The sequence below is a fragment of the Urocitellus parryii genome, chromosome 10, assembly GCF_045843805.1.
Source record: "Urocitellus parryii isolate mUroPar1 chromosome 10, mUroPar1.hap1, whole genome shotgun sequence".
Lineage (NCBI taxonomy): Eukaryota > Metazoa > Chordata > Mammalia > Rodentia > Sciuridae > Urocitellus > Urocitellus parryii.
In genome coordinates this window covers 90,693,657-90,717,289 of record NC_135540.1, presented here as the reverse complement: position 1 = coordinate 90,717,289, position 23,633 = coordinate 90,693,657, and the positions used below count along the sequence as shown (strand labels likewise).

The 23,633-nt window shown below is 39.4% G+C and overlaps 3 protein-coding genes across 9 annotated transcripts in view; 2 read left to right on the top strand and 1 right to left on the bottom strand.

Moving 5' to 3' along the window:
• The window catches only part of Jchain (joining chain of multimeric IgA and IgM), a 45,518-nt gene extending 27,948 nt beyond the window's left edge, over window positions 1-17,570 (bottom strand). The window contains exon 1 of one of the 2 annotated variants that reach the window (XM_077803196.1): window positions 17,425-17,570. Coding sequence is in view for 1 of the 2 variants with exons in the window: in XM_026402579.2 (XP_026258364.2) it covers window positions 5,992-6,067 (76 nt within the window). In the remaining variant the exon portion in view is untranslated. Of the gene's footprint in view, window positions 1-5,991; window positions 6,135-17,424 lie in introns of those variants that run through there. The other variant, XM_026402579.2, reaches the window with a different exon arrangement.
• Window positions 6,424-10,933, top strand: Utp3 (UTP3 small subunit processome component). Its single transcript, XM_026402577.2, has one exon. It carries the CDS (start codon window positions 6,605-6,607, stop codon window positions 8,036-8,038), a length of 1,434 nt encoding a protein of 477 aa, XP_026258362.2. The 5' UTR covers window positions 6,424-6,604; the 3' UTR covers window positions 8,039-10,933.
• A 43-nt stretch (window positions 17,571-17,613) lies between the features above and the next one.
• The window catches only part of Rufy3 (RUN and FYVE domain containing 3), a 76,545-nt gene continuing 70,525 nt past the window's right edge, over window positions 17,614-23,633 (top strand). For 2 of the 6 annotated variants that reach the window (XM_026402571.2, XM_026402574.2), the window contains exon 1: window positions 17,616-18,192. In XM_026402571.2, the coding sequence (XP_026258356.1) occupies window positions 17,841-18,192 (352 nt within the window). In that variant the 5' untranslated portion in view covers window positions 17,616-17,840. Of the gene's footprint in view, window positions 18,193-23,633 lie in introns of all 6 variants that reach the window. The other 4 variants (XM_026402573.2, XM_026402569.2, XM_077803194.1 and 1 more) reach the window with 3 other exon arrangements.

Sequence of the window (23,633 nt, the reverse complement as noted above, 5' to 3'; positions counted from 1 at the left end):
AAGCAAAGAAAAGACCAAGAGAAAGAAATCTGAAAATGAGAAAAAGGACAATGAATAGTTTAGTTTGGCTGGAATGCAGACCTCAAGAAGAATAGTAGTAGGAGAGCAACTGGAAAAATAAGTTGCAGGCAAATAAAAGCAGGTCCTGAATGTTAGGCTAAGAGGTAAGGACTTTATTCCAGAAAGAATGAGAGGTAACTAAAGAAAAGCTTTTTTACTTAAGAACTTTACCATCAAAGATATAATTCCCATTGGATTAGTAGTTAATATACAAATAATGGTGTCTATAAGTTTCCTCATGATTAAAATAATATATAAAAATGATTATAGAGGGTTTTTAATATTTATTTTTTAGTTGTAGTTGGACACAATATCTTTATTTTATCTATTCACCTCTGTGTGGTGCTAAGGATCAAACCAGGTCCTCAAACACACTAGGTGAGCACTCTACCACTGAGCTACAACCCCAGCCCCTGATTACAGAGTTTTTAATTGGATTAGAGTTTAGAAGAAAATGCAATGTCACAATTTCATTAAATTCTTCATCTTGTAATTAAGAATATCAAACCAAGTCATTTTTACATAAAAGCTTATAAATGTTCAAATGTTTATCACATATTTCAGTAGAAGTTTCATATCTTATTTCCAAATAACTTTTGTACCTTAAAATAGATACAGCCCCAATTTGCAAAAAGAATCTATTACATATTGGTTTCAGAGTAAGTGGTTTCTGACAGAAATGAAAGCAGATGGCAACTATACTTCATCTCTTCCATTTTCTTTCATACACCTAAAAATAATCCTTCTTCCTTTTTTGTACCAAGAAATAGTTTAGTAAGTTCCTGTGAATATTCTGTATAAATAGCCATTAGCACCAAAAATACATTTTTCTATTATGACTCTCATATCAAACTACTATTTTTATTATTAATACCTCATAAAATATTCCAAAGAAAAAAAAGCTATTTCTTTTTGACAACTTCAGTCATCCCAACCATTAAGATAAGTCTATAATGCTGGGATAAAAAGTAAATATGCAGCTAGGGTTGTGGCTCAGCAGTAGAGTGCTTGCCTAGCATGTATAAGGCCATGGGTTCGATCCTCAGCACCACATAAAAATAAATAAATAAAACAAAGGTATTTTGTGTAACTACAACTAAAAAATAAATATTAAAAAAGTAAATATGCATTCAACTATTATCTTAAATTTACAAGAAATGTATATCAAATATTTCACTTTTAAATGTTACTTTGAAACTTAAAAATTTAAAAACTTGTACTGATAACCACAGAATCTCTTTTTTTTTTTTTTAAAGAGAGAGTGAGAGAGGAGAGAGAGAGAGAGAATTTTTAATATTTATTTTTTAGTTCTCGGCGGACACAACATCTTTGTTGGTATGTGGTGCTGAGGATCGAACCCGCGTCGCACGCATGCCAGGCGAGCGCGCTACCGCTTGAGCCACATCCCCAGCCCACCACAGAATCTCAAAAGACACTGAACTGTTAACTTACTGCTTTGAAATGCTATATAGTATAGAAACATACACCACATTGAGTACAGAGGCATATTTACCTGGACTGGGCTGAGTCTCCACTGTTACTCCATCCCCACCAGGAAAGAATCATATAATCTAGCATCTATCTTGGAAATCATAACCTTTGGACTCTGAGTTTGGACTTGGCTATGGACACCAAAGTAAAAAAAAAAATTACTGTCCATCTGAACAACATAATTCAAGCATAGTAATGCACAACTGAGACCCTAACTATACCTATACATAGTAATCAAATGAACCTATTTTTTAAACCAGTTTCTGTAAAAATTGTCCACACACAGCTATTCAAATAGTGAAGTGGCATAAATTTATAAATTAATTTGTCTTTTTTTAAATTAGGGATTGAATTTAGAGCTCTCTTTACCACTGAGCTACATCCCAGCTATTTTTATTCTTTATTTTGAGAAACAGTCACATTCAGTTGCCTAAAGCTTCACTAAGTTGCTGAGACAGGCCTCTAATTTGCAATTCTCCTGCCTAGCCTCCCAACTTAATTGGGATTATAGGCAAGTGCTACCATACCTAGATAATTTGTCCATTTAAAAAAAAATTTTTTTTTGGTTGTTGATAGACCTTTATTTTATTTATTTATACGTGGTGCTGAGAATTAAACCCAGTGCCTCACACATGCCAGGCAAGTGCACAGGCTGTTCCCTGATTTGTCCATTTTTTTTATGTTTATACATAACCATCTAGTCTTAGTGTGCCTTGAAGAGAGATTTCAGGAACATGTTTAAAACTAGTATTCTGGGGCTGGGGATGTGACTCAAGCGGTAGCGTGCTCGCCTGGCATGCGTGCGGCCGGGTTGGATCCTCAGCACCACATACAGATAAAGATGTTGTGTCTGCCGAAAACTAAAAAAAAATAAATATTAAAAAATTCTCTCTCTCTCTCTCTCTCTCTCTCTCTCTCTCTCTCCCTCCCTCCCTCCCTCCCTCCCTCCCTCCTCTCTCACTCTCTCTCTCTTAAATGGCTTAGAGTAAGGCAAAAAGGAAATTTGTTGGTCTCCATTATGTGTAGTTTGCTAACTCCTGAGTCACACATCATAAAAATAATCATTCAAGTTAATGACAAATTGTAGATGCCACAAATATAATAGCTAAATTAGGCTCAATGGTGCACGCCTGTAATCCCAGCAGCTCAGAGGCTGAGGCAGGAGGATTGTGAATTCAAAGCTACCCTCAGCAATGGCAAGGCACTAAGCAACTCAGTGAGACCTAGGGATGTGGCTCAGTAGTCAAGTGACCCTGAATTCAATCCCAGTACCAAAAAAAAAAAACAAAAACATTATATATATATATATACATACATACACACGCACATATAAGAGCTAACTGTCGAATGTTAATCAGTATTTATTCATTTTCTATGGAGACTCAGTGTTTTTCTTTTTAATTGTCATAGGCTTATATCATAAAGCCATAAACCCATCTATTCAAAAATACAAATTTTCAACAACAAAAATTCCTTACCTAAGTGTTCAATAATCCTCATATTAGACTTAGGAAAAGTACAACGGAACTGCTAGAACTGAAGAACTGATTTCTAAGCTATTCTTTATTAAAAGTAAGACTATTAGAATATAACACTTTCTGAACATTCATTAAATATTGAAACTCTGTTATTTAGATAGGAAATATAAAACTTAGTGTAAACTAACTAAATAATATTAGAGCAATATGATCATTCCCATTTAAAATGTTCAAAATAGTTTCCAACTTATATATAATAATATGTGTATTCTGGTCCAAATATGACTATAAATTCTTAAATAATTTGCATAAAAATGAACAGAGCAATTGGTATTTCTTTTATGTGACTAAATAAAATAATATTTAGGTATAAGAAAAATTTAACATATTTAGAGCAAGTATATAATTATAATCCTAGTTTAGATGCAACATTCTTTAAGCAATATTCCCAAAGTAACAACCTAGAAGTTTCTTATAGCATTGGGTTTAAGACACACCCTGCCCTATTTTAGTAATCTGTATATGTGTTTGTTATTGGGATTTTTTTGTGATAGTTTGTTTTTTGGTACTGGAGATTGAACCCAGGAGCACTAAACAACTGAGCCACATCCCCATCCCTTTTTATTTTTTATTTTGAGACAGGGTCTCCCTAAGTTGCTTAGGGCCTCGGTAAATTACTGTGTCTGGTTTTGAATTTGCAACTCTCCTGCCTCAGCCTCCCCAGCCACTGGGATTACAGGCATGCTTCACCATGCCTGGCTGTATATGTGTTTTCTTTTCTACCTTGTTTTAGTACTAGGGATTGAAACCAACGGCACTTGGGGTGCTCTATGAGGCCATGTCTTCTTTCTACTTCATTAAATGCTCTGTAACTAATTTGGTTTTGGACATACTACAGTAATATATTGTGCTACAAATAGTAAGTAGTTAATATATGCTGAATGATAAAAATTAAAACTGAACATTCAAAAATTAACTTCATAGCCCAACATGGTGGCATGCACCAGTAATCCCAGCAGCTCTGGAGACTGACACAGAAGGATCACAAGTTTGAAGCCAACCTCATTAACTTAGCCAGACCCTGTCTCAAAATAAATTTAAAAAAATAAATAAATAAGGGTTGGGGATGTAACTCCATGGTAAAGTGCCCTGAGTTCTATCCCACTGCCAAAAGAAATTTTTAAAAGTATGTCATGTACATTTCTATTCACATTTTCTATTCATTAAACTGTATTTTGTAAAATCTTATACATTTTTAAGAATGCTGAAGACACCATTAAGCAATTTTAAAACATTAATTCTAAATGTCCCTTTTCTAAAATTTTGTATTGTTTTTCTAATGACACTATGCTTTCTGCAAAGAAATGGTATGTCACCAGAAGTTCAGCTTCCAAAACATGTGAAGGTATTATTAATTTTGAACCCATCATATGCAATGTCTGTAAACTTAAACATTAAATTGCAAGGCAATTCTTTTGTATCTCTAGCCCTGACAATACTTCTAAAGACCATTTTGACTATTTCTTCCCTTATTACCACCTTCTTCAAAATACTTTAATCTGTGCTCCTGGGGTTTTATCATCCACCAGCAAAATCTACCCTCTGGAAAAGAACATAGACTTACCTACACTTTCACTCACTTATGTAAAGAGGCAAAGGAAAGTCTGGTGTAGGATCTGTCTCTGGTTTCTGTGTTGGATTTCCTTATGTAATCTTGCCAAGACTCTGTTTCCACATGTATAAAATTAAAGTCAAAATTAATCATTCCAGGGCTGGGGATGTGGCTCAAGCAGTAGCGTGCTCGCCTGGCATGGTGCGGCCCATTTCGATCCTCAGCACCACATACAAAAAAAGATGTTGCGTCCCCCGATAACTAAAAAATAAATATTAAAATTCTCTCTCTCTCCCCCCTCCCTCTCTCTTAAAAAAAATTAATCATTCCTGAAATCCGTTCTAGCTCAGGTTATCTCCCTTAGACATGTTTATAGTTGTGTGCATTTATCATTCATTCACTCAGCTTTATATAGCACCTAAAATAGGTAATCAAATACTGTTATTTTAATACTTACTTGTTAACTGAAAACCTATTTTGTGCCAAGCATTGAACTAGATGATTGAAATCTAATCATAGAGATCCACCCAGTGCTATTGAGGAACTTGAGAGAAAAACAACTGAAGAAGAGATCAAAAAGGCAAATATAGCTAAAATTCCCCCAATTTGGGCGCAAATGTCAAATCCTTTTAAATGTGGCTGGTAAGTACAGGGACATAAACACTATGTTGAGGGCTGGGGATGTGGCTCAAGCGGTAGCGCGCTCGCCTGGCATGCGTGCGGCCCAGGTTCAATCCTCAGCACCACATACCAACAAAGATGTTGTGTCCGCCGAGAACTAAAAAATAAATAAATATTAAAAATTTAAAAAAATAAAAAAATAAACACTATGTTGAGTTTTCAGTGTTGAACTCTGGCTAACACAGGAATGTGTGCTTATGTATTCACAGTACATACCCCAATCATAATTTAACATGTTCTCTATGATTCGTCGATGAATGTGAGTCCCCTACCAGACCCCAAGAGCGGGAACAACATCTGCTTTAGTCACCACTGTTCTCTCACTGCCAGATATGCTGGCCGGCATACCTTTGACGCTTTACGTTGAAAAAGCCGCACTCCATGCATTTTCACTAAATGTTACAACTCCACTTTAAACAATAAGGGATCTATTCTTTAATAAATACAGTCTGCCCCTGAAAGTTAGAATATGATTTCCCAAGCATCTTGGACGACCATGTTCATGTTTTTCCAGCTCAAGGAAATGCCTTTTCCCCTAAATAAAATAGACCCCGGGAACCCACCGGAGTTCCTCAGGAAGAGTTAAGCCCTATAGCGGTGCTTGACTCCCACCGTCACCCCTTAGGTCACCTAGGATTTTCAAATCCTTAGGGAGTGGGGCAGTGAGACCTGCGGGCAGGGAGACGCAAGATGAGCTCAGCCCAGAGGAGATCACCAGCCTTCGCTCTCGCGGGGACACGGCCATGAGGATTCAGTAGCCCTTTGGCGCCGCTGCCTCAGGCTGTGGTGCTCAGGAATACGCCGGTGCTGGACGTGGGGTAACAGCGCCCTTTACTGGCCAGTGCGAACTCGCCTCACGGAGCTGTCACGATTCAGAACCCTCCCTCCCCAGCCACGCCCAGGCTCGAGAGATAAAGTACGGAAATCTCCGGAAAGGGCTCTGCGGAACGGAATTTCCTCAACATGTTGTTCCTACACGGAAAGATTTTAATTCGCCGGAATCGACTGGCATTAAGAGGACACCACGAAAAGGAAAGCGCTATCAATGTGACTAGGCTTACTGGACAGACCGGAAGTCCTAGTTGACACGCCACGCGGAGAGCATCCTGGGACCGGAAGGAAGTGAGAACTCCAGCAGCCGATCTGGACGTCCGTAAAGTCGCGTGGTAAGAGGCCCGCGGCGGTTTAAAGCTGCTTGCTGCTAGAACGTGTGGCTCGTGTGCCGAGGCCAGAGTGGCCGAAATCCCGGTGTCGCTGCAGAACGTGAAGCCGAGGGAGAGCCATGGTTGGGAGATCCCGGCGGCGGGGAGCGTCCAAATGGGCAGCAGTGCAAGCCAAGGCAAGTGGCACCACCGCGTATGAAAATGAAGATTTAGGATCGCCACCCTCACCTGGAGACTCCAGCTACTACCAGGATCAGGTAGATGATTTTCATGAGGCACGATCTCGGGCAGCCCTGGCCAAGCGCTGGAGCGAGGTTGAGAGTGGGGATGAGGAGGACGGTGATGAGGAGGAGGAGGTGCTGGCCTTAGACACTGACGACGAAGATGGAGAGAGTGAGGGGGATGAGGAAAATGATGATGATGATGATGATGGTGATGATGATGATGGTGATGGTAGTGGAAGCTCCGTGCAGAGTGAAAATGAGGCTTCCGTGGATCCCAGTTTGTCGTGGGGTCAGAGGAAAAAACTTTACTATGACACAGACTATGGTTCCAAATCCCGGGGTCGGCAGAGTCAACAAGAAGTAGAGGAAGAGGAAAAAGAGGAGGAGGAGGAGGCAAAGGTAATTCAGCGGCGTCTAGCCCAGGCCCTACAAGAGGATGATTTTGGAGTTGCCTGGGTGGAGGCCTTTGCAAAACCAGTGCCTCAGGTAGATGAGGCTGAGACACGGGTCGTGAAAGATTTGGCTAAAGTTTCAGTGAAAGAGAAGCTGAAGATGTTACGAAAGGAATCACCAGAGCTCTTGGAACTAATAGAAGACCTGAAAGTCAAGTTGACAGAAATGAAGGATGAGCTGGAGCCATTGTTACAGTTGGTGGAACAACGGATTATTCCATCCGGAAAAGGAAGCAAATATCTGAGAATCAAGTATAACCTCTACCTGAACTATTGTTCCAACATCAGTTTTTATTTGATCCTAAAAGCTAGAAGAGCCCCTGCACATGGACATCCTGTCATAGAAAGGCTTGTCACCTACAGAAATCTAATCAACAAACTGTCAGTTGTGGATCAGAGGCTGTCCTCTGAAATTCGTCATCTACTCAAAGGTGATGCTTTAAAGAAAGAACTGAATGCAAAAGCAAGATTCACCAAGGCCAAGCCAAAGTCTGTTTCAGAGGCTTCTGCTGCTTCAGCTATTGATCTCTCTGATGGTTCTGATATTGATGAAGAAGATGCACTGAAATTCTACAAAGAAATGGATGACAGGCAAAAGTTGAAGAGAAAGATAGAAGAAAATAGCATTGAAGAACAGGCTCTTGAAGATCAAAATGTAAAGAGAGCCATTACCTACCAGATTGCCAAAAATAGGGGACTTACACCTAGAAGAAAGAAAATCGATCGCAATCCCAGAGTGAAACATAGGGAGAAGTTCAGAAGAGCCAAAATTCGAAGAAGAGGCCAGGTTCGAGAAGTTCGTAAAGAAGAGCAACGCTATAGTGGTGAATTATCTGGCATTCGTGCAGGAGTTAAAAAGAGCATTAAGCTTAAGTAAAATTTTTCCTGAACTTACAAAAGGTTTTTGGTAATAATTTTAGATCAATAAATTTTTGTTTTAACTGAAGTGATTGTATTTATGTATACCATATAATCTTTCAAAAATGTTAGTCAACAGGCATATTTTGCCTGAGTTATTGATTAATTTATATGCTGTTTGATTTACATTAAAGTCTTACTAAGGAACTGAGGGAGCAGTATGAAGATGCTTGGGGAAAGATATTGTTGAAAAAAGTTCTCCAATATTTTGTCAGGTATTCGCCTAAGAAAATTTCCCAGCTGATTGTGGAACTTTACTGAAACTTATTTGTGTAACTTTTCACATTCAGAGAATGCAACTCTGGCAGTCAACTTATTTGTAACATAACCTATAAAATAGTTCTGGTGTATATTTCATTTACCCACCTACGATTCTTGAGTAGGATTCTTATTAATATGTGGATTTAAGGTTAAACTGAATTTTGCACATTCTGTGGTAAAAGCATGGGAATAAAGAATTTTAGCTAAAAGTAGAAAAAGATATACCTAAATTATAGCAATTTGTGAATACTTTCCAGTAGTCTTTCATGTGGTAAATAAGGCAAAAGTTCCATTTTCCCCTTTTTTTGTGGTGGTAATTTACAGTGGTTCCTGTTAATATTCATATTCCCTTTACTGAAAATTTGTTATGATTGCTAGTAGGTAAGTGATGACTTTAAGTGGTAACAAAGTTACAATTTTATTTATAGTTATTCTAATCTTCATAATTGAAAAATATTGTTAGTGCACCTAAAAATACTTAGGATGATACCAGGGAAGAAAATGAGAATATATTGAAGGGAAGCACAAAAAAGCATTACCACTGCCACTGTTTATTCATTAAACATTATGTTAGGGATGTAGTGTGGATCCATAGTAAACACTTGCCAAGTAACAGTTGTGTATCACCTCATCTAATCCTTAAGTAGTACTATTCTCTCAGTATCACAGATGAATATGCTGAAATTCTAGGTCAGCTTTCTAAAGGATACTGATGTGAACCCAAACTAACTTAAGCTGAGCATTTGTTCTCAACCTCTGGTTTACAGCTGCTTCCTCAGGGTAACATGCCAGTTTATTTTCTTGTTTGTCTTATAATGAGGTAAGTTAAAAATAACCGTAACACTTACTACTGACTAAGGTACTTTTCTGAGCACCTTATTTGTACTTATTTCCCTACTCCTCAACAGCCTGATGTGATAAATTGTATTATTCACATTTGGAGATGAGGAAAATTAATTTTCTCAAGGTTACACAGTCACAGGGTTTCAACCCAGCCTTTCTGACTTCAAAGCCTAATCCAATACTTCTTTTCTGCTAAAGTAGAAAACATGGGCATACAAGTTTGGAGTTAACTCACCAGAGAGATTTTTGTGGTTTCTTGTTTTTTTTTTTTTTGTAGACTGCTCCAGACTAGGCTGTCTGTATAGTTTGTCTAACGTGTATCCCCAACCACCAGGAGAATTTTGAGTTAACTGAACTCAGATGAGTAGTAAGGGCAGACTATAGTTAAGACTACTCAAATTCCTAAGCCAGCTCCATCACTAGTACCTGTGACTTTTTGGGTAAGTTAGTTGGTATCTGTTCCTCAGTTTTTTCCATCTAAAATCTGAGTAATAACAGTACTTATTTTGTGGGGGTTATTATGAGGATTAATCATGTCAAGCACTTAGAACAGTATCTATTACATAGTAATCACACAAAAAGTGTTAGCTTCTCAGTAAAAAAGTTAACACCGAAGTTTTGGGAGAAATGAGGGAAGTATTGTGTAAGGAATACTAGATTTAGAAAATCTGGGACAGGGCCAAAAAAAGGAGGACATGAAGTTGAAAGACTGAAAGAATGGTTAAGAACAAAATGTTTTTAAAGGAATAAAAATCTCTGATTTAGGAAAGTGGAAAAAATTAAACCTGACCTTCCTTCAGAGACTTAACAACACTTTATAAATAATTCATTCTGGAATAGATAGGATGTAGATGGTGCTATCCTATATTATAAACACAAAATGTAATTGCTGGGTTTAGTATTTACATCTCCAGAATTTTTAACATTTAAAGTAGCCAGGCATGGTGGCTCACACCTGTAATCTCAACAACTCTGGAGAGTGAGGCAGGAGGATCACAAATCCAAAGACAGCCTCACTAACATAGCAAGACCCTGAGCAACTTAGTGAGACCCTGTCTCAAAAATTTAAAAATGGGTTTTAGGATGTAGTGACCCTGGGTTCAATCCCCAATATTTAAAAAAATACATTTAAAGTTTTAAACACTGAAATGGGGGTGGGGCTGTGGCTTAGCTGTAGAGCCCTCACCTAGCCTGTGTGAGGCCTTGGGTTCAATTCTCAGCACCACATAAAAACAAATAAAAGTGTTGTGTCCAACTACAACTAAAAAGTTTTTTAAAAATTAAAAAAAAAAAACCTGAGAAGTGCTGAGGACTATTCTATTTTCATTTTTCCAGTATAGGGGCTTGAACCCAGCAGTGCTTTACCACTGAGCTTCATCCCCAGCATTTTTGCGCTGAGGCTGGCCTTGAACTTGCAAACCTCTTGTCTTAGCCGTCGCTGAGATTTCAGGGACCAGCATCCCTGACTTGAGTACTATTCTGAGGTATGAATAATAAATTGCTACAGTGTGGTGGTCATTTTTCACAGTGATGAGCCTCAATATAAAGCACAACCTGTTTGGTTGGTTAGGGTGGTAATGGGGTTGAATCCTGGGACTCATGCATGCTAGGCAAACACTACCACTGAGCCACATTCTCAGCCCACAACCTGGTTTTATGATAGCATGTTAAAATACGGACAGCTGGGCTGGGGATGTGGCTCAAGTGGTAGCGTGCGTGCCTGCCTGGCATGCGTGCGGCCCGGATTCGATCCTCAGCACCACATACAAACAAAGATGTTGTGTCCACCGAAAAACTGAAAAATAAATATTAAAAAAAAATTCTCTCTCACTCTCTCTTAAAAAAAAAAAATACGGACAGCTATGGGAAATATTAAAGTAGACAAAAATGTCAAATTAGTGATCCAGCACCTTACTCTATTGTTAACCAGCTGATTGGTTTTGGACTAGTTTTTTCTAAACTGGTTTCTTAACAATATTCTTTATAAGAAGTTAAATAAGCATGCTCCTTTTGTATAGAAATAAATTTTATTAACCTAAAAACTACCTAATAGTAATGTTTGGAGAACTAGAAAGTTACCTTTTGTAATCTTAAGGCTAAAATTAGCTTACAGCTGGGCAATTTGGGAGGTTGAGGCAGGAGGTTTCCAAGTTTGACAATAGCCTTGGGAACTGTCATTGAAAATTCTTTAAAAAAGGATAGGAGATATAGCTCAGTAGTAGGCAAGTGCCCTAGGGTTCAATGCCCAATACCAATTTAGGAAAGATGAAACAGTATACATGTCAGGGATCACAATGATGAACATTGAATAGATGATCCCCCCAAAACGCAGGATTTAATTAAAATTTTAAATCATAAAAGCTGATTTTTCTTCTGGTATAAATTATATAATTTTTTCAGATACTCATCCCCATTTGTTGTTGTTACTTTAGCTTCGTTTTCCAGATGATATATTTTCTTGATTCTTTAAGCTATCCTTGAAAAAGTGAAGCTTTCAATAACAGTAAATATAAAAATCAACATTTGTTAAACTATGAAGCAAAAACTGACAGAAACTAGTAAAGCGTTTTGCCTTTAGAAAGACACAGGTAGGGTAGCAATTAGAAGCTTGTTCTCTGGAGTCAGACTGAGTTCGCACTTTTGCTTCTCTAGTTTCATCGTTTGTCATGTGTCTTTGATGTACTTACTAATCTCTCTGCCATTTCCTCACTCTGAATAACATATGACCTTTATGTTCATTTAAGTAGTTAATCCATATAACATATTTAGAAAAGCACTTGGAAGGTAATATGTAATTAGTTACTATTAATCCATTTTTTAAAAACTACTTTGTTTGAGTTAATTTCTCCTTGAGTCTACCATAATCTAATTTAGAATGCCCAAGAATCAGTTGGTAAATTTAAAATGCGGGTTTCTAAGGACAGGCATGATGGAGCACACCTGTAATGCCAGCAACCTGGGAGGCTGAGACAGAAGGATCTCAAGTTTGAGGCCAGCATCAGGAACTTGGCAAGAGACCCCATTGAACAAAAAAATTAAGAAGAGCTGGGAATTTAGCTCACTGGTAAAGTTCCCCTGGGTTAAATCTCCAGTACCCAAAAATAAAATACAGATTCTTATGCCCTATCTCACATTCTTGATTCAGCAGGCCTAGTGTGAGGTCCAGGGATTTCTTAATTTTAACAGGCACTGTACAAGATTCTGATCCAAATGGTCTGTAGTAAACACTGGGAAACATTGCTCTGGGCACACTGATTTTTAGAGTCTGCTGAAAATAATGTCCCTACACTACCAGAGCCATAGGATGGGTCTAATCAACATTTTACATTCCATGTCAGTAGGTTTCTGGACTTCCTGAAGCCAAGAGTCCATGAACCTTAGAAAACCTTACACTCAGGGAATATTATTTTTTCCATGGGTAGAAGAAGGAATTATTCAAATTAAGTAAATGACAACAAAATTTTATTAAGTGATCTTTTTAGCCATATTTTACACCACATTGAATATAAAAGAAAATTTAAGCCAAATGAAAATAAAACTTCCCCAGATGGCCACAGACAGAATCAAAGAACTTGGATAGGATCTTAGGCATTTGAAAAATGAAGGAGGACTGGGAACTACTTAGAGGAATACATTTGTACCCTGTAAAATGGAGAAGATAGACCTATTATAATTAAAGCAATTAACTGCTTAAATAAGATGCTATTGGAACCTCAAAAAGAAGCATGTAGGGAGAATGAAGAAAGTTTCACGATATATTCAAGCAGAATCTTGGCAGGAAGAATGAAAAAGTGGATATGGCAATAGGGGAATGCCAAACAAAGTTTTAGCCAACAGCTACAGAAGTAAAGCAAGGTAGGAAGATAACACTGGAAAGCTAGGGGTTAGATGACGAAAATCCTCCTAGGTGGTTAAGGAGTTTATATTGTATCCCAGATAAGGAGAAACCAACCAAGATTTTTGAGAAATGGTACAACATATTGGTCAATCTTCAGAAAAGTAAATTATACTACCCCTAATAGCTGCTGTAGGGAAGGGAACTAGGATGCATTAAAACTAGAGGCAGACATTAAAACAAGAGGCAGAAGGGCTGGGGTTGTTGTGGCTTGCCTAGCATGTGTGACGCTCTGGGTTTTTCTCAGCACGGCTTATAAATAAATAAAGATCCACTAACAACTAAAAAATATTTAAAAAAAAAAAAACTAGAGGCAGGAACCAGCTGAGTCTTTTGCAATAATATTAGCAAGCAAAGAATAACAAAGCAGAGAGAACAAAGGGATATTTGATAGAAACCTGGAGAGCATAAGAATTGAAACAAAATAGATGAAGTCATTAGAAGGAAAATAAAAGCAACCAACCAGATGACTTCAGCAACATTATTAAAATATTAAACACTAAATAGACACAAACTCCTATGGGTTTGGGTCTCTTAATACCCAAGGAACACAGCCTTCCTGTTGGTAAATCTTCATTAAAGATATAATTATTTATTAATCAAAACAGCATTTCAGCTGGGTGCCCTGGCACACATCTGTAATCCCATCGGCTGGGGAGGCTCAGACAGGTGAATTGCAAGCAAAATTCGAAGTGCTAAGCAACTCAGTGAGCCCCTGTCTCTAAATAAAATACAAGATAGGGCTGGGGATATGGCTCCGTTGTCGAGTGCCCCTGAGTTCAATCCCTGGTACAAAAAAAAAAAATATATATATATATATATATATATAGTATTTCAACACATTTTCTAATATAAAAGTAACATCCATTTTAGACTGCTTGCAAAGATGAAAAATAGAAAAATACATCCATGTTTCTACCACCCAGAGAAAACTGCCATTAGTTGATCGAACTAAGTATATTGCTTTTATTTCTTAAGAGTACAATAAACAGGAAGTACAACTGGCTAATTCATGTTTTAGAAAAATAAGTTAATGAGTCATCAAAATTTAGTAATTCAGAAGTACAGTGGACTCAAAAAGTTTTCACATTTGAAGCATTGTATTAACTGGTATAAATAAACTACATTTATTAAAATTAATTTAAGTTTTGAGGATTTGGGGGACATGTGTTTTGGTACCAGGGATTAAACTCAAAGGCGCTTAACCACTGAGCCACATCCCCAGCCCTTTTTATTTTTTGAGACAGAGTCTCACTAGGTTGCTGAGGTTGGCTTCAAATCTGCAATCCTCCTGCCTCAGCCTCCAGAGCCCCTGGGATTACAGGTCTGGGCCACCATGCCCAACTTTCACCCAAATTCTTAAATTGAGTGCCTTGTTTTCAAATAAGACTTTTCCCAAGTACCATACTCTCAAACAAAAGATTCAAGGAAACCATTATCTCATCATCATAATTATTCTTATAATGAAAAAAGTAAATCTACCCTTCCCAAGTGGTAGCTTCTGATTCACAGCATTAAGTAGCTTATACTAAAAACATATTATCATCCATGACATTGATCTAAAAGGCTTTTGATATATTCTAAATATATATTCTTTTGATATATTCTAAAGATCACCAAAGGATGTTTAAAAACGAAACATGGGTAACTAAAACTGCAGATAAAAAGGCACCCCCTGCTTTTTTTCCACAAGAAAATTAAGAGCTTGATTCTCAGTTATTATGCTTGGATTTTGTCACTATAAAATATACAGGAAGATGTTCTCTGCATTTTCAAGAAGGAACAACATGTTTAGCCTTTTTTTTTTAAATCCTGGCTTTCTTAAATGTGTGTAGCAGCTGAATCAGCCCTTTACGTCACTAACACTAATGCAGAGCTGTGATTATATTATTGATCTAAAACCTAAATGCATAAGAAATTAGGAACTTGGAGTACTATCACCTTGAAAGAAAAGTTTAGTCTTGCCTATGAATTTTAAACTAGTAATTCAGTTGATTTTTTTTTTATTCATCACACTGTCAATGACAATAGAACCATTTTTAAACTAGAGAGGCACAAAAAACAAAACACTGCAAAATTCCACAGTATATATCTACACCTCTGTAAATATCTTGGCTTAACAAGAAAGGATAAAGCTGGCATTTAGTCTAGATAGCATTTTATAACTTGGTGACCTCCTTGGCTAATTAGATTGGCCTTTCTCAGGAATAATTATTCAGGAGATCCTAAAGAACCTGGCAGGGGAGTGGAAGGCAGTGACAAGAAGCTGGTGGTGACACAAATCATGAAGGCCAAGTATATGAAGATGAAATAGAGTTCCAGTAATCTTCAAGTCTACAGAAATATATGTCATCTAAAGTCAAAAATTTAAGCCGGTAGTGGTGGCACATGCTTGTCATCCCAGCAACTCAGGAGGATTGCAAGTTCTAGACTAGCCTGGGCAATTTAGCAAGACCTTGTCTAAAAATAAAGTAAAAAGGGGGTGAGAGTATGGTTCAGTGGTAAAGGGCCTCTGGGTTCAATCTCCAGTACCACACACACACAATAAATAAAGTCAAAGTTTAAAAGTGGGGGGCGGGGGGAGGCTGGAGTTGTGGCTCAGGGGTAGACTGCACACCTAGCACGTGTGGGGGCCCTGGGTTGGATCCTCAGCACCACATAAAAAAATAAAGGTATAAAAAAAGTTCAGGAAGCTTCTGATTTCTTTTCCTTTACCTACAATGGGGTAAGCATAGAATCTTTCCAGACTCTTTACTGAAACACTGCAAAACATCTTTAGGAAAGAATCTGATAACAATATAAAGATCCTGCCTTGCACAGTGGCAAACCCCAGTAATCCAATTGACTCAGGAAGTTGAAGCAGGAGGATCACAAATCTGAAGCCAGCCGCAGTCATGTAGCAAAATCCTGCCTCAAAGTAAAAGATAAAAGGAAAGAAAGACAGGCTGGGGAAGTAGCTCAGTGATAAAGTGGCCCTGAGTTCAATCTGGGAGGAGGAAGGGGGGCAGGGATTCACACACACACCCTTTGGAATTTCTTAATACAAACAAAAACAAAATGAAAGTTGCATTTCAGGAAGGTATTAAAGTCATATATCTGGAATCTTTTCGTTTTTCTCTTTGAGAACAGACACAACTCCTGAAAGAAATGTCTTTTTAACTAAGACTCACTCTCATCAAAAAATTAAAGTGCAACAAACCTCCATGCCAAAGGATGATGAAAAAGAATTTTTTTCCCATCTCAGTTTTTTATTTTTGAAAGTCACATGCTGGTTTGTCAAAATGGCTAAATATAATTAAAAATAAGTACTTAACCTTATGTTAGATAGTGTTTTAAAGGCCTTACTTAAATTTCTTAATTAACCTTCACATGATCTCCACAAGTTATATAATCATTTTAGAGAAGACGGCAAATGACTTGCTCAAACAAGGCAGTAGGACTAGGATCAACAGGTCAAGGAAATGCCAGAAAAAAGCTACAGAAGAAATTTTTAAAGATTGCTCGAAGTTAACTTCTTGTAAACCTTTCCTTTTTAAATGCTTCTTGTTTCAAAGAACGGTGAAGAATAGTATTTAGAAGTCTCACCATACATAATCTCTGGTGGTAATTCAAGAGTGATTTACAATAAAAAATATAGATATAAAAAGGTTTACTTTTCCTTTCAGAGAAGTGTACAAAGGGAAAAGACTGAAAATAGGAGGGAAAAACAGGTGGGCAAAATGTTACACAACAGTGATTTTTAACTATGAGTCAACATGGAGTCTGTGCCAGCATTTTGCAACCCAAACACAAAGCTAACAGCTAGGAATCCAGGTTAAAGAAAAATGAAAACTGGAAATAGTCTTTCGTAGAGAAAAATCTGTTTACTTCTGGGATTGGTTTAAATATTCAAAATAAAGCAACGGTGGTCAATTGCTAGCATGACACAAGCCCTTTGAAAGTGAAATTGTCGACCTGTAATAGACAAATGCCATATAAATTCTAAACTGGTTGGCTTAAAATGTTCTCCCGCACGTCCGGAGTACTGGAAAACTAAGGAATTAAAGTCAAAACAAACACAAGATTTCTATACAACGCAGACAAGGAACAAAAGGGGAGCGGGTTGGAAGACACGTTTCTCTGGTTTATCGTATACAAAGCTCAAAAGAATCAAAACCGTGAATCAACGGTTCAAGTTCCAGTATACGGATAGTAAATGGTACAATTTAGTGCCTAGGAGAAAGAGGCTCCTTTTTAAAAAAAAAAAATCAGTGTCGCCTCTTAAACCCAGCTCTTTGTGCCTTCGTGCTACCGACAAGTTGGGGGTCACACATAAACACCCCTGGATATCTCGCCTAGTCTCCCACCTTAAGCACCAAGGGAGAAACACATCTGGCCGCCTCAAGACGGTGCCGGGGCGGGTAAGGATCGGCACCAGAGCCGTCTCCTCCCAAGGATCGGGAGGGAAGCGGAAGGTGGGGAGAGGAGCACGCTGCCCCCTAGGGGAGCCGAGTCGCAGGCTGGGGGCCCGGGCGGGAGGGGCAGGAGGGGCGGGAGGCGGCCGGTAGGAAGGCCGCGCCGTCGGGCGGGGCGGTCCCTCCAGCTGGCGCGGACCCGGCGGGGCGGGCTGTGAACCGAGCGGCGGAGCCCAGGCACCCGCCCGCGGACAGGGAGAAAGGTGGCGACGGCGGCGCGGACGGGACGGGGCGGCAGCTCCTCGCCGTGACCCTCTGCCTCCTACCCGGGCTGGGACGCGAGTCCGAGGCGGTGAAGCTAGGAGAGCATGGCTGAGACCCCGCCGCCGCCCACCGCCGGTGCTGAAAGTTGCTGCGAGGAGCCGAAGAGGGGCGGGGAGAAGCGGCCTGAGGAGCCGCGCAGCGTTGCCGCGGGGGGTGAGGACCCAGAAGGCGAGGCGGGGCCGCCGCCGGTCTCTCCCTCCGGGCAGTCCGAGCCCGACTCGCCGGTGGCCGCCCCCTTCTTCCTGCTCTACCCGGGCGATGGAGGCGCAGGCTTTACAGCGCGTCCGCCGCCGCAGCAGCAGCGCTCCTGGAGGACCCCGCCGTCGCCGGGCTCCCCGTTGCCCTTCCTGCTGCTGAGCTACCCGAGCGGCGGCGGCAGCGGCGGCGGCAAGCACCGTGAGTGGCGGGGGATGGGGACGCCGGCAGGGAAGCGGGCAGTCGGCCGGGAAGGGCCGGCCCGGCCCCCGTGGAGCTCCGCCTCCCGCTGCTGCCCCGCCAGGCAGGCCGGGAGGCGGGGGTGCTAGGGGCGGCCTTCGGGAGGTCCTGTCCCGGGACGCCCGGATGTGGGAGACGGGGATGACTGTCGCCCGGCCTTGGGATTATTTACCTCCGAGTGTCCCCAGACCAAGGGCTCCCGCCCGGCCTGGTCTCCCTCCCCTCTGGGGCTGGGCGCTAGTCCTCGCAGCCTCCCACGTGCTCGGGCGGGGACGTCTAGCAGCCCACCAGCCTCCATCCCGGCTTCCTACCTCCGCCGGCCGGTGGATTGGGACCCTTCCCGCGTGGAGCCGAGGAGGGGCGGCGCCCACAGCCCCCGCGGCCGTGCTGGCCCGCCTTTCGCAGGTTCCCGGCGCAGCTACAGCCAAGTAGGTGTGGCTGCCGCGCCACTGAGGCCCCGGCGGCCCCAGCGGTTCTAGTGAATTTTTCACGAGCGTACACTCCATACCCGTAAATATGACAGATGCGCCTCCCCGAAAGGGAAGAAAAATCCGAAGCGCGAGGAAGATGATGAGAAGGGAAAGTGTGGCTTACTTAGGAACCTGCCAGTTTTTCATCTTTTGTCAGGAAGAGGCCTCCACGTTTGAAAGCCACCGTCACACTTGAGCCCTCAGAATGCAGGGAACCCTTTTGGGTGCTGAATTAGTCAACAAATGCATATTTCTACTGGCAATGAGCGGGCCTCTAGAGTAGGTAATGTGAGGATTCTTGCAAGAGTGTTAAATCTGGCATAAAAAGACAAAATCTCAAAAGTATGAAAATGTGGCTTACAAAATATGCTGTAAATGTCAGATACCTTGCTTGGGATGAGTGTTCCTGTTTTCTGTCTCTCCCACCTCACCCCCCACCCCCAGATCTTTCTTTATAAGTGCTCAGCACTGCCAAGAAAGTCTGACTTTGCTTTTTCTGCCTCCTGCTTCAACCCCTAGGAAAAGTTAAGCGTTTGCTGAATATTTCTTATGTGCATGTGCTGTGATTATCATGGTTAACATGTCTCTGTGAGCCAAATATGATGCTTTTCAGATGAGGAAACTGAAGATCAGAATAAATTATATGATTTGTCCTCAATAACAGCCAAAGAGAAGGAATGAAGTTGACCCAGATTCCTGGTCTACCAAGACCATACTCTTTAATCAAACATCAGAGATCCAAAACTGAGATATGGTTTATCAGGTTAACACTGAGAGTCTACTGGATTCACCCGGTGGTCGTTCAGTATTACTTCACTTTGTTACTTACTTGGAAATTGGATTCCAAGAGGAACCATTAAAAATCTTAGTAACAGCAGTGTAAGTGTTGGAATGGTCTGCACTGTCTCCAGATAGGAGTGTCTCACCTTAGCAGAAATGAATCTTTCTGTATAGCAGAAGAGGTAAAAACAAAAATATAATCAACACTGGCAACATTTTTCTAAGGAATCTGCTTTCTGCTTTGTACTTAAACACAGACTCTTTTTCTTCTCTTCACAATTTTCTATTTCTGTGTAATTTGCTTATCAACCACATCAGTATAGTATGACACTCTTGTCAGTTTTTTGTGTAAAGATTATGTTCAAGATACCATTGGCCAGTATCAGTTGTTTATATCTGAATTTCAGTTACTTTATTTGATTTGATTTTTTTTCTTTTTGATAAACGTTGACTTTTATTTTTTTAAGTATTGTTAGAAATTGGGGCCTAAGTGTAATGGTGATCAGTAAATGGAAAACTTAAAGCTAAAATTTCATGAGTATAATATTCTAGTTGAGCTTATGATATTCTAGTATGGAGTGATATGCTAGCATATAAAAGTTCTAGAATTTCTTCATGGTCTTTTTTTCTGAAAGTTCATTGATGTGTAAGTGCTCAGAAAAATTGCTGGAAAAATGCACAGGTCTCATTTCCTCTGTCTTTAAAGACCAGTCACTAAAGACATTCATATTAATTTAAAAAATTAGTGTTACATATTTATTCAAATATAAAATTGACTTTAAAGTGTTTTTTTTAATTTTGAATTTTTAGTTGTATGTGATATTTTTATGTACTTTAAAACCCAAATCTACTTAAATACTCTAGATGTGAATGAAAATACTTCCTGGTTGCCCTTAGAGTCAATGCAGTGTTGCTTTCTACAGTGTACCTAACTATCAGAACTCTGATTCTCCTGACTGTTCATTTAAGAAACTGAGATTAAATAGTTTTAAAAGACTTTTTTTTTTTTTTTTTTTTTTTTTGATACCAGGAATTGATCCTGGGGGTGCTTAAACACTGAGCTGAGCCACATCACCAGCTCTTTTATATGTTATTTTGAGACAGGGTTTCACTGAGTTGCTTAGGGCCTCCTTAAGTTGCTGAGGCTGGCTTTGAACTCACAATTCTCCAGCTTCAGCCTCCTGAAAGACTTCATTTTAATTAACAGGATAGTACTTAAACCTAAACTCAACACCAAATAATATGGGAACTAAGATCTGCTTCCTGAGCACTCAGTTTTTAACTCCTTGATGTATATGCCAAAAAGTATACTATACATAACAGCATGGAAAGACTGGGTAGTAAAGTAGTATTCTCTTTTTACTTTAGAAATTGTGACTATACTCAAACTTTTTAAATTAACGTTTACATTTGAGTTTAGAAGCTTTGTTTTTAAATGACAGTGCTAAAGCATAACAAAGAGGTGTACAGAGAGGTAGCCTAAACTTTTTAGGGTTTATGACATGTACAAAATTTTGCAGGATACAATGTTCATAAAAATCAGCTTTCATAAATACAGTATGAAAGAAGTCTTCTGATGTACTTTGTCTTTTTCTGAATCTTTGAGTGTCGCATATCTGCTCAGTTTTTTTCTAATTTTTAAATCTAATATTCTCACCAGGCAAAGTAATACATGCCTATAGTGCCAGTGGTTCGGGAGGCTGAGGCAGGAAGATTGCACATTTGAGGCCAACCTCAGCAATTTTAGTAAGACCCTGTCTCAAAATAAAAAATAAAAAGGGCCAGAGGCTGTAGCCCAGTGGCAAAGCACCCCTGGTTTCAAAAAAAAAAAAAAAAAAATACTCATATTCTCTTCTCTACCATACCTTTTTAAAATATATTACATAAAAATTACAAGTAATAGTAGCACATAGAGCTACTGTGATTGACAAGATGTTTTATGACAAAAAAAAATACAAAGGCTAGGAATGTAGCTTTTTTTGTTTGTTTGTTTTGTTTTCAAAAAATAGAAAAGTATACCTTAACAAAGTACTTTACTCTTTATGGGCCTTAACACATCCCCTAGCCACTTGTTTCTTTTTGAAGGTACCTGTTTCTGAATTTGGTGAGTTTGCTTCCCAGACTTCTTCATGTATTCACAAACACATGAGTTTGTATTTCATGGTGCCTATTCCCTCTTGGTGTATGAAATTCCAAGCCAGTTCTCATCAGCCATCTGAAAAGGAGCTATATGCATGCCATGGTGCAGTACCTTTTTTGGTGGTGGTGTGGTGTAAATCAAACTCAGGGCCTCACATGCTAGGCAAGCAGTCTACCACTGAGCTACATCACCAACTTCTGCAGTACTTATAATGCCTTCCTTTTCCATTCTAATATTACAAGTCTTCGTGTGAATAGACAGTGCGGACAAAAAATGGCTTCTCCTTAGAGTTGTATGGGAGAGGCATTCCTGCCATTTGTACTGTTCATAGATTTTATTTACAGCTATTTTTCCAACTCTCAAAGCTACAGCCAACATTTATGTTTAAGGCAATAGCCCACATCTCTGTCCTTATCTTTTCTCTCCCAGTTAAAGCAGTGTACAAAATGTCCCACTCGCAAAGAAGCAGTTTTCTTTCTTATTTGTGCTGTTTTGAGATGGGAGGAGGCCTAGAAAAGGAATAAAAAGGGGAAAAAAAAAGAATCTTGAAAAAGAGTGGCAGTGTTACTATGACTACCCACTTCAAAGTATACCTAACAGAGAGTGCCAAGGATAGTGCAGAGAATGAGGCTCTTGAAGGAACTAATTATCTCTCACAGAGCACTTGAAGAATCCATAATGTGAGGAAAGAACTGCCAAATTACATGTAAACCCAGGAATGTGTTTAAGGGCAGAAAATCAATTTTATGTTTACAGTTTCATGTGTGTGTAAATAGAATAAAGAATATATTTGTTCTTCATATATTTTTGTAGTTTATCCTCCATGAATATTTCTGTTGCTTTCAACTTTTTTTTATCTTTTACTTCAAGACAAGATCTTGCTAAGTTGCTTAGGGCCTCCATATATTGCTGAGGCTGGCCTCAAACTTGCAGTCCTCCTGCCTCTGCCTCCTTAGTCTTTGGAATTATATGTGTGCAGCATCATGCCCAGCTCTCTTTCTTTTATATATATGTTTTTTGTTTGTTTGTTTTGTGGTGCTGAGGATCAAACCCAGTGCCTCACATGTGCAAGGCAGGCACTCTGCCACTGAGCCTCAGCCCCAGGCCCCAGCACTCTTTCTTATTTTTTGATTTCTTAATAGTTCTCTAAAAAGTTTTATTCCTAGTTGGGAGCTGAAGATGCATTGATCCTTTCATCTGCTGTATGTTTTTTTTTTTTTTTTAAGTTTGAAAAGATGAAAGTTTATTTGATTTTGTAAATATGGAATGACCTGCCAAAGCTGGGTGATATGGGAACAAAGATCAGGTCATACTAGTATAGTTCACCTTCATACTAATAGTTGTGGTTTTGTTTTGTTTTTAAATATTTTTTATAGTAGATAGACACACTACCTTTATTTTTATTTATTTATTTTTATGTGGTGCTGAGGACTGAACCCAGTGCCTCACACATGCTAGGCAAGTGCTCTACCAACTGAGTTACAGCCCCAGCCCTGTTTTGTTTTTTTCACTGCTAGTTCTTGAAACAACAAATTGATCTGTGCCTTTTTAAAAGGCTGTCCCTTGATATGTTCAGTGTAGATTGTTGCCTCTGTCTATAATATTATTACTCATTAACAATTATTCATTAATCTGTTAGTCTTCAGCTCTTTTTAAACACAGCCCTTCCAACTGTGTTTAGAAAGCAAAACACTGGGGCTGGGGATATAGCTCAGTTGGTAGAGTCACTGCCTCACAAACACAGGCCCTGGGTTCAATCCCAAGCACCACAAAAAAAAAAAAAAAAAAAAAAAAAAAGACTATCTCTGAAAAGCAAAGCCCTGTCTGACCCATTAATACAATTTTGTCAAATGGCAAATAGAAGCACCCATACCAGAGAGAGAGAGAACCCCTTAGAAATGTAGCACCTTCCAACAATATATAATTATAGATAATTGACCACTAGAGAACTGGAGATTAGCCCTTTAGAGTGTCTGAGTACATATGACTCCTTTTCACACACAGCTGAAATG

Coding starts and splice junctions, on each gene's coding strand:
- Utp3 (XM_026402577.2), top strand. CDS start 6,605: ATGGTTGGGAGATCCCGGCGGCGGGGAGCGTCCAAATGGGCAGCAGTG.